Source organism: Phragmites australis, chromosome 3 (genome assembly GCF_958298935.1).
Source record: "Phragmites australis chromosome 3, lpPhrAust1.1, whole genome shotgun sequence".
Lineage (NCBI taxonomy): Eukaryota > Viridiplantae > Streptophyta > Magnoliopsida > Poales > Poaceae > Phragmites > Phragmites australis.
The window spans coordinates 12,208,226-12,219,609 of record NC_084923.1 but is presented as its reverse complement, the minus strand read 5'-3'; the positions used below and the strand labels follow the sequence as shown (position 1 = coordinate 12,219,609).

At 44.1% G+C, this 11,384-nt stretch overlaps 1 protein-coding gene across 1 annotated transcript; it reads left to right on the top strand.

Annotated features, from left to right (window-relative positions):
- The first annotated feature begins 4,646 nt into the window (after positions 1–4,646).
- LOC133910988 (dof zinc finger protein DOF3.6-like) lies at positions 4,647–6,867 on the top strand. Its single transcript, XM_062353223.1, has 2 exons — positions 4,647–4,926; positions 5,150–6,867. Exons 1-2 carry the CDS (start codon positions 4,873–4,875, stop codon positions 6,227–6,229), a joined length of 1,134 nt encoding a protein of 377 aa, XP_062209207.1. The 5' UTR covers positions 4,647–4,872; the 3' UTR covers positions 6,230–6,867.
- Positions 6,868–11,384: the final 4,517 nt, after the last annotated feature.

The window sequence follows — 11,384 nt, the reverse complement described above, 5'->3', positions numbered from 1 at the left end:
TCCAGACTCGGCCACAGGAAGGAGGGTCTCTGATACCTGATGTGAGCAACCTCGAGGGAGGGAGGTCTCAACAGCAACCAAGAGGTAGGCAACAGGAAGAAGAAGATGTTGGAGATGGCGAGAGGAATTGGTAAAGTAGAAATGTGTACGTTTGTCTTTCAAATTACTTGCCTCTCTCCTCTCACACTGTTCTATTTATAATCATTACAACATGCCTATCTTGCACTTACTCTAGAGACCACTTCGGCTCACTCACATGAGTGTTTCCTTTCTTGGCCCGACTACTCCTTCTTAGCTGTTTCCTTCTCGCTTGCCGCTACAGAGGTGCTGCTGACACGCACATCCTCCTCTGCTCTGCTCCTTGTCACTAACAAGTAATTAACAAGCTTGCTGCTTGATTGCTTCAATGGTGTTGGTATTGAGTGGCTGATACCTGTATTTGTAGAGCAGGAGCAGAGCATTACTTGTCCCTAGCCGCAAGCCTATATCATTATCTTGGGTATTTGTCAAATGAGGAACAATGTTTCAAGAAACAGAATCCAGTCAGCTAGCCAAATAGTTTCTTGAGCTGATTTTGATTCATTAGAGAAACGATTCTAGGGAGAATCTGGAACTGAAATGTTTTTGAGAGAATCCATATTTCTACCACACAAGCCCTCATTCACCATCTACAGCTACGCACACGCATACACATGATAGATCACAAATGATCACAACAAATACGTCGTGCTGGCAGCTAGGCCTGAAGGTTAATTTGCCTGTTGCCTAAGGCCCCGGCCAGCCAGGCCCCTTTGCCATGATTCCCAGGCTCCTGGCACAACATCTACCATCCACCTCCCATGTAGCCTTCACCATCTGCTATCACAAACAACATGATACATGGATTGGATGGATCTTAGTTCCATCTTGACAGTGCGACAACATTGTACCAATCACGTAGGTGAAGAGGCTAGCTAGGTAGCTAGGTTGCTGTTGCATGCCACTATGAGCCGGTTACCGCACGGAGAGACTGATGGCACCACACCCACAAGAATATGTTTGGTTGGCTCACACGTAGGGATGATAATCGGGTGTGATAGGTACGGATAGTGCTTTCACATATTTGTACCCACAAGTTTTAGTTTGTCTGTAGGTATACCCAAGAACGCCCGTGAGTAAAGAGTGGGGGAAAAAACCATCGCCCGCGAGTACCCGTTACCCATGGGCATACCTATTTACCTATTCTCGAGAGGCGGATAGACAGCGGATGGGCTCACACATGTGCAAACTTCAACCACTGTAGTTGCAATCCTTTACATGATCCATAGGGATTAGGCACATAAAGCAAATGATATGCTAAGCATGGGAAAACAAAAGTCTCTCATAACAAAGGAGGCATAAACTATGATGTGGATCCATAAAAGTTGAAGGTGCCAGGTAGCATTATGATGGTGTAAATTTTTTCACAACATACACAGTGCAGTGGTTAGTAGTTACTAGTGAAAAGACACGACCACACTCACTTGCAATAGAAAGATGATTGCCAGTGAGTTTAAGAGTTCAAGATGATATGCAACTGCACCCCATCTAATCTAATCAAGGGAGTTTAAGAGTAAGAGGGGCTAATAAGATAGGATACGTACTCTGTTGGTTGTAGGCAATGACGAGGGTGGTGCCGGTCTAGTTGCCGATGAGGCAGTCAGCGACACATGTGCAGTCGATTTGCAGGGAGGCCTTGCCGAGGATAGTGCGAGCGGAGAGGATGCGTATGTTGAGGATGTGGCCATGCATTTAGGGGCGTAGCTAGTCGATGGTGGTGAAGATGGGCTTGTGCATGGACAGCGGCAGCACGGAGGTAGGGACACGAGGCTTGGCAGCTTCAGCAGGCATGGGGCTGTGGCACATGTAGCCGTGCCAGAGGTGGGAGGACCACGACGGTGAGGGGGATGCCTTGGGATTGTTGGATTTGGGAAGGCAACGACACCACCCTCATCATTGTCGGATGGTTCGATTTTGGATTGGGGATTAGCCTAGGTGTGCAATGTGGATGGTGACGGTGGGTGCAAGGATTAGGGTTATTGACTCGGAGTTGGTGGACTCAGGAGTAAGGATTGTGGATATGCAGCATTGGTCCCATATATCATATGTATATACCGGTAAATAGGTGCCACAGGTATAAGTAAGCCTTACTCATACACATGCTTGTAAACCCGTCGGGTAGCGATTTACACTCACGAACATGCTCACGGGTATCAAACAAGGAACAAATCCGATCCTATTAGGGTATTTACCTACGAGTAAACGGGTAAAACTACCATCCCTACTCACACGCGCGTACAGACAACCGATCAGGTTGCATTGAGCTTTTCCATCGACCTTGATCGACGGAGGTGATCGATCAGTGGTCGCACCTGTTGCGTCGAGAGCGGAGAGCTGAGCTCGGCAAGGCATGATCTATACTCCCTCCATATAGAAATAGTGGGTGTATTTATTTTGCATTCGGTCTTTGAAGTTAGATTTTAACTAATATTTTCTTGTAAAATATATCATTTATAGCTATAGAACTTATATAGTGTGAAATTATTTTGAATTTTAAATTTAATCGTATAATTTTTATACGCTAGATATTCTTATAATTTGATTAAATATTAGTCAAAGCACATAAAAATTTAATTTTTTAAACTAGAATACGTCTATTATTACTGAACGGAGAAAATAGATTTTAGGAGGGAGCCACAACGGTAAGGTGGATTAGCGCCTATAAAGCCTGTTGTGGACTGAGGCGCTATAAGTCAAAATGCTACCATCTAAATTCAGCGGGGATCTAGTTAGCATTTTAACTTACCGCATTATAGTGGTTTGACGATTAACAAGCTATAAACCCTGTGCGGCTGTGCCACCGTGGCTAGAGAATAGAGTTGGAGTTTGGGGAAAGGGTATGTGCTGTGTTGAATTTGCATCGAGATTCGTTCGCTGCAGGATTATGATAATATTTGTCTAGCCTTGTTTGATACAGCTTGTGCTTTCTGAAAAATCCTGCGAAAAATAGATTCTTCTTCTCCGAACTGTACAGTTTATTTTTATAAAATACATTTACTGATAATCTACTATAGAATTATCCTATTTGACATAACTTCTATAAAATTCTCAGAATCTACAAGTAGCCAAACATGACCTCTATCTACCGCAATGCACAAATCTCGTGAAGATCCAACAGTGCAGTGAATCTCAGTAAAAAAACTGCATTCGTGGTGTTTGTTACTCAAAGCTATTGCAAGCTTGTAATTGAAAATAGGCGAGTGTTACGGTGTAAGTTTCTCCTCGATTAACTTGAGATCCTTTTATATTTTAAAGCAGATCGAATGCATCTTATATGTGTAGTACTAGCCATTTGAGGTACCCTGACACCATTGCTAGTGTTCATATGGGAAGTACTAGTACTTGACTCCAACTGAAACAAAAGAAATTATTTTCGTGCTTATAAAAAATGATTGTTTGTGTGATTCCATAGGTATAAGTAAAATGATTTATATATGATTATGCATTGATTTGCCACGGTGTACGATCTCTAGTCTGATTTACTTGTTGTTTGACCCTTACACATTCCATGTATATATAAATTATTACACCTCTTTCTATAAGATTTGATGAAAATTGGTAATTATTTTAGTCCAAAAGTGGAGATTCAAAAAATAATGTTTGAGCGAACTATAATGAAATAAAAAATTAACTTAGTAATCATAGAAAATTATATATGCCCGATCCATTGTTAAAGATCAAAGTTTTTCTAAGTCTTAACATCTTTTTTTTTAACTGCAGGTAGCATGTAAAATTGTTCTTTTTGCTAATGGAAGCAATGATGTAGAGTGCATAGGGGTGGTAATTTCCCTGCGGCGGAGGGCTCACTTTTTCCCTCTTTTTCCCCTTTGGGAGCAGGATATAAATGGAGCCTTTGAACTTTTACAAGCCAGCCCTTTGGACTTGGGTAAAATATTTAATTGCACTTTGACAAAACATCTATATATAAGACTGTCACAATGGAGGACCTCCACAGCAAAAGTTTTATACTGAAAAAGGAACTTCTCTAAATCCCTGACAGTCTGACTCCTTCCAGGGGAAGCACTTCTGTGCATGTTTGACTATTGACTATATATGATCCTCGCATCAATCACCATGCATGTTAATTCATATCTTTAATGTTAAGGTAGATACTAAAATATTTACTGGCACGTAGGTAATTAGAGCTAGTTACTTGTGCGTTGTGTGTCAGAGTTTCTGAATGAATCAGGAAATTTTGTATGCAACAAACAAATCAAGATTAAATATCTTAATCTATCATTAGTCAGTACTCAGTGATTGCTAAGGTAGCTAATACTACAACTTCGTGCCTTCTCACTATGCATCTCTACCAATCAGCTTAGATGGTATTTCTTCCAATTCGCTTGATTAGCACAATGCTAAATAGGGTCAGCCTTAACGATTAAGGAGCCTTTAGTTGCTCTCAAACATTATGAACAACTAGACCCCACACAAGAAAGCAAATACTACAAATGTAAAAGCCACCATACTCATAAAAGGAGAAGATAAATTCATGCTTTCGCCCTTCCTTTCTCCTTTCCAGCTTTCCCTTTCTTTCTCTCTCCTTCATTCCTCTCTATATCATTTGCTGTCTTCTCTCCTTCAACTGCCGGATGTGATTCTCCACCACCTCAGGACTAGCCAGAGGATTCCGCCTCTTCCTTCCTCGCTTGCTTCCTTTTCTTTCCAAACACAAATCCACAACAAAGAAAGTGCAAATTATAAAGAAAGCTTCAGAATTCAAAGCAGCAGAAAAGCTAGCTAGAAGAGTGAAGAGAGTTAGGAAATATATCTCAGCAGCACTAACTGGCCACCATGGTGTTCCCTTCAGTGCCTGCCTACCAAGATCCACATAATTGGAATAACCAGGTACTACTGCTTGAGCTTCTCTCTCCATCTCCCTCGATCTGTGTTGAAGGTTTTTATCTAGCTAGGCTTCAATCTTGATCCATTCATCCATACACTTGTTCTTCATCGCAAAAAGAATTAGGCACAAAAATATTCTCCTCTTGATGAATATTCATATACAATTCTGATCTCCACCTTTCCCTACTATTTTGATCTGTAACATGCTTGTGTATATGTGTAACAGCATGGTCAGCAGCCGAGAGCTAGCGGGGGAGGCGATGCACCGCTGCTGCCCGTGGGTCCGGCGGCTGCCACAGCGGCAGCTCCCGAGGTCAGTAGCTTGGCCAGCAACTCATCGGCGTCCAGTGCTGCCGTGGCCGCGCACGCGCGGCCCAACTCGATGGCGGAGCGCGCGCGGCTGGCGCGGATGCCGCAGCCGGAGCCAGCGCTCAAGTGCCCGCGCTGCGACTCCACCAACACCAAGTTCTGCTACTACAACAACTACTCCCTCTCCCAGCCACGCCACTTCTGCAAGACGTGCCGCCGATACTGGACGCGCGGCGGCTCCCTCCGAAACGTCCCCGTCGGAGGAGGCTGCCGCCGCAACAAGCGCTCGTCCAAGTCATCCTCCGCCGCCGCCGCGTCTTCCTCCTCCTCGAAGCCCTCCTCCTCTGCCAGGCAGCTGCCCGGTGGTCCGTCATCTATGCCGACCACCACCCCGGGCGCCACCGGCGGGACCATCCCTCAGGGCCTCAGCTCCTTGTCGCACCACCTGCCGTTCTATGTCTCGATGCACCCGCCGAGGCCCAGCCTAGGGCTAGCCTTCTCCTCCGGCCTCCCGCCGCTCGGCATGCAGCACGTGGGCACGGTGGATCAGTTCCCGGTGGCAAGCGGCGGTGGCAGCACCATCGGTGCATCGCTGGAGCAGTGGAGAATGCAGCAGCAGCCACAGCAGCAGTTCCCCTTCTTGGCAGGAGGAGTACTAGATCTTCCGCCACCGCCGCCGCCGATGTACCAGCTGGGTTTGGAAGCTAACCGAGGAGGCAGCGGCTCAGCTGCAGCGTCGTTCACATTAGGGCAGACTAGTGGTACCACGGCAAGTCAGGAAGGGTCAATGAAGCTGGACGATAGTAAAGGGCAAGAGATGAGCTTACAGAGACAGTACATGGCGGCTCTACGCCACGGATCAGAGGGAATCTGGGATGCGAATGCTGGTGGCAGCGGCAGCGACGCTGGCGGCAATGGCGGTGCTAACTGGCCTATTTACATTCCCGGATTTCATTCTTCGTCGACTGGCGGCGACAATGGCGGTGGCCTGTTGTAGTAATCCTGATCGGTTGGTCAATGTGCTAATCAAGAAGGTATTTTCCAGATGCATGGTCAAGTTAGAGCAAATGCATGAAGGAGGGACAGGAGATGGTTTATTGATCGGCCGGCCGGTTCAACTTCTATACTTCATCAGCTGTAGCAGCACTGCTAAGCTCATGATGGTCACAGGTAGGGGGTTTAAGTTAAAGTTGTCCTTGGTTAACCCTTTTTCTGCCATTTGGTTTTGAACTCAAAGGTGTGCCTGCGTTGTGTCCATAGCGCCGCTTTTATACTTTTCACACTATTGTTCACAGGGGCTAATTAATCACACTTGGTGCATGGGGTAGACTATTTCATATGGTATATTTGACATGGAGATGGATCAAATTGTTTCATTGCCTATGTGAAATTTGCATGAAATTAATAATGTATGCTTGTTGCCAGATTATTTTGCATATATTTGTTTGTTTCTATCCTATGCTGTATTCTGGGTGTTTGATTAAGGACATTATTGCACAATTTCAGTGCAAGCACGTATCTAAGGTAGGAGCTGTAAGATCTTAATCGCATGCAGTTGGTATTAGTTAGAAGAGAACAACAGTTCATCAGTGAACTTAGCCTTGTCTTGCACTACTATAGTTTCTAGAACAAAATCCCCGATTGCATATATGACGTTATTATACATCGGTCAACTAATTATTCATTTTTAGTTGCTTGGTCGATATGGGAGTATGTCAAGACGTAGTGTCAAAGCTTCCAAGCTATTACAGCGTTTAATTTGTAGGACATGCATGTTAAGTATTTGTTCGTGAGTGTGTAGTTATGGTGCTGTGTGATACTACAACAGAAATAATAATTTGTACCGTCCCATCAGCACCAATTAGGATAGAACCGGCACTGATGATGTATCAGTGCCGATTCATAACTTCTTACGCTTGATCAACGATTGAGCCAGGTTGAACCGGCACTGATACTTACTATCAGTGCCAGCTCTTGGATCAAACCGGCACTGATACTTCAGTGTCAACTAGTAACTATGAACTGACACTGATATTACCGGTTCGTATTATAGGCCAACACTAATAAGTTTGCAGTCTTAAAAAGGCGCCTTCTTATCCCCCTAACGCGTCATCCCCAACTCCGATGCTCCTTTCTGTCACCACAATATTAGTGCTGGTTCTAGGATAAAACCGGCACTGATAGTCCATCTATCAGTGCCGGCTGAGGGTTCATAACTGGTACTGATAGCCAACTACCAGTGTTGGCTGGTTATATAACCGGCACTGATACTCTATCCCTATATAAACAGGACTTAGCCGCAGCCTCTCCATTCCTTCCTTGCGCACTTACCGATTCCCGCTGTCTCACCAGTGTTGTCATCCCCGGAGCTGACACCGCCTCCCTATCTCTGTCTCTGTCCCCATCGCTATCCCCAGACCTGACGCCGCCTCCCCGCTATCGCTATCCCCAAAGCCTGCATGCCATCCTCATTCTCGTCGTCATCCTCATCCCAGAGCTGACGTCGCCTCCCCGCCGTCGCCATCCCTGGAGCCCGCATGCCGTCCTCATCCCCATCGCCATCCTCATCCTGGAGCCGATGCCGCCTCCCCTCCATCGCCGTCCCCAGAGCCCGTATGTCGTCCTTATCCCCGTTGCCGTCCTCATCCTGGAGCCAACGTCGCATCCCCGCCATCGCCGTCCCCAGAGCCCGCATGCTGTCCTCATCCCCGTCGTCGTCCTCATCCCGGAGCTGACACCACCTCCCCACCGTCGCCATCCCCGGAGCCCGCATGCTGTCCTCATCCCTGTTGCAGTCCTCATCCAGGAGCCGATGCCACCTCCCCATCGTTGTTGTCCCCAAAGCCCGCATGCCATCCTCATCCCCGTCGCCCGCGCGCCATCCTCATCCGTGGAGCGTCGCTAGCCCTGCCATCTTCACCACCTCGGAGCCCCATCCTCATCCCCGTCGCCCGCACCATCGTCGAGGTCGTGAAGCTCTGCGATCGATTCGGTAAAAAAATGTGGTTACTTTGTTGTGAAATCAGATGATCTTTACATAGCATTAGTTCAATTGTGCTCTTGGTTTTGTTGAAGAATGAAAGCGAGCATTTTAGCTCATCTGATTAAATGTTAGCCATTGTTAATGTACATGTTATGTTATATTGTTTCAATGTGAAAAGTATCTCTATGCTTATAAACTGGTTGAATAACGAAAGCGACCATATTGAAGAACAAAAAAGGTTGGTTCTGAAACCTTGTTATTATTGTGTCGAAACTTTCTTAGGACAAGATTATTCAAAGGAGTAAAATGACCTGATGGTTTTAACCAATTATCTGAGCTAGCTATGTACAACATGTTTTGCATCCCCCTACCTGTAGGTCCAACACATTTGAAATTACAGTTAGGTAGCCACTAGGATATAAATTTGGTGCCTGATTATTATTTTCAAGTTGAATCTTGATATACACCCCACATCAAGACAGCGTTCTAAGTACGTCGTTTGCAGCCCGTGCCCCAAAGCTGGCCTCCAGAGAAGTAAAATTTGTTGATTTACACATGCCTTACTTTTTGTCGATGCCGCATGGATCTAGCAGGTGTCATGGATACATCTGAAGTAGCATCTACATCCCGCCACGTGGTGCCCCCTGCGTCCTCCCGACATACTCCTTAAGAACTCGACGCCTCGCCTTCCCTGGTGCTCTCAGGGATGATCAAAATAGTATACCTCATATATATTTTGGTTGGACAACTGATAATTGAAAAATATGTAGTTGTTAAAGATATGCATGTATTGATGTAGGTGATTGCTCCTCTAGTTTGGTTAAATGGAATGATTGCTCACATAGAGGGTTGTACATAACCTGTTGTGACTACCACTATAGGTGATACTGGTACAAGGAAGATATCAATTAGTTTTCAGATGTCGGCAAATGAAGAATCTATCAATATTATTGTCTCTGGCATCCAAGCGCTTGAGATCCATGTGGCTCAAAAAAACGCAGTGGTAGCGGTTTTGCAAGAGATTGAGGATCAAGTTGGGTACATTTTACCTCACTACAACAATTTCAAATTGAAAGCGCTTGAGCAAAATATGGAGGGTGTGGCTTCAATGACTATCAGTCTGTCATGGTTACATGCACTTGACACGTTTGGTGTCACAAATTTTAGTCTATAGTATTGTTTTATATATTATCAATTTTTCTCTTCGTATTCATGCTCTTTACCTGTAAGATTTTTACTGGAACAATGGGATGCATTTGGATGTTAGCTTGAGTTCACTCTTACGTTATATCATGGAGCGGCTGCGTTTTATAATGATTGGCCTGAAAGCCAAGAGAGTTCATGAAGGCAAGTATCAAGCTTATGTGGAGTTCGATGGAGGAGGTTTTGCTATTTATGGAACTACGATGGATCTGTCACTTCTTACTTGAGATAGTGTGCTCGTTTATGTACTACACCATTTGGATGAGATATATGGAGTTGATATCATAGATGTCAACTACGAAGACTATATGATTCGACGTGCACCGTAGAATCAGGGATGAACGCATTTGCAATGTGTTTATCCTATGATGTGGACTATGATAATATTTATGTGTGGATATTGATGAACTCATGAATATGTGTGGATGTGGATGAACTATTTGTGATTCATGTGTATATATATCTTCCAGTGATGAATGCCTACATATATTTGAATACAAATTTGAAATCAGATTTTGAATATTGTATTATTGAATTCATAATTTATTTATACCTACAGAACTATCAGTGCCAGCTTGTCACATTAGCCGACACTGATACTTAGACTATCAGTCACGAACTATTAGTGCCGGTTTATGAACTGGCACTGATGCTCAGACTATCAATGCTGAGTAATCAATTTTGGTTCAAAAACTGGCACATATGATGTTTTTAAGGCGGCACTGATGATCATTTTTGTAGTAGTGTGGAGTTCAAATAGATACAATTTTCATGATTTTAGGATCAGTGGTACTACTACAGGAATAGGCTTATATGCCGGTCCATCACTGCCGGTTTCTTATGAGCTGACAATGATGGAATATCACTGCCGGTTTGTATTATGGACTGACACTAAAAGGCCATTCGAAAAGAACCAGCAGCAAAAATCCTCTATCATTACTCGCTCTAGCCACGAGCCGGTAGTAATAGAATCATTGTCGGTTCGTGTTTTGAGCCGGTAATGAAACGTTGACTATCACTGTTGGCTCTAGCCACCAACCGGCAGTGATGCTCGTTGGTGGCTAGATGTGACAGTGATAGTCAAGGTTTCACTGCCACGAGCCAGTAGTGATACTATCACTGCTGGCTCGTAGCTAGAACCGATAGTGATAGTGAATGATAACTTATTTTAAAAAATCAATAACTTTTTCATATGAAGTTGATGGTGACAAACTTTGTATCAAAACAGTAGTTCTCGACGAGATCTACAACTTTGTAGTTGAAAACTTTTTTATTTGATGTCATTTAGATATCCAAATAATCGTTTGAAGTTTGAGACAGAAGATGTCAAAAGGATTGCATATGCTAATTGTATCACTAGTACTTTTGTGCTGAGATGGTAAGAACGTATTGCGCGAGCTAAGAGGTTCCGAGTTTGAGTGGCATGAACCGCACGCGCATGAAAAATCACATGACTTGTGACTTGCGACAGCGCGGATGTGGGGTTCCCCAGGTGATTTTTTTTTTTCAATTTTTTCAGCCCCAAAAGATCGATTCGACACCCGACTATCACTGTCGGTTGAAGCCTTCAGCCAGCACTGATAACCCCTTCACTGTTGGTCTCCAGACCAGACCGACAGTGAAGGTATTTTTTTAAGTAGTGGGTGATCCACAACGATGTTATTTAACATTAACCTTTTTATATAACAAAACAGAGTTTGTTTGAAGTTGATCTATGGTATGTGTGGCCTTTCACTTGATTTTATTTAATATGAGTGAAAATACGTCATGTGGCAATGAAACAAGAGTATTTCTATGCTAGCTATCTAGCTCTTCTATATGTGAAGAATATACAAAACTTGAAGTTGGTTCTAAGAAAAATGGTTTTGAAAAAACAATCCTAGTATGATTTAGATGCTACAAAACTAGCTAGTTGAATCTTGAATCATTGGTGCAGAGGCGATATGCTTCTATACCTTTGGGCACA

What these genes read in the sequence shown, in the direction of transcription:
- LOC133910988 (XM_062353223.1), top strand. Translation starts at nt 4,873, where the DNA reads ATGGTGTTCCCTTCAGTGCCTGCCTACCAAGATCCACATAATTGGAAT. An exon ending in CACATAATTGGAATAACCAG is followed by an intron (nt 4,927 to 5,149) that starts GTACTACTGCTT and finishes TATGTGTAACAG; the next exon opens with CATGGTCAGCAGCCGAGAGC.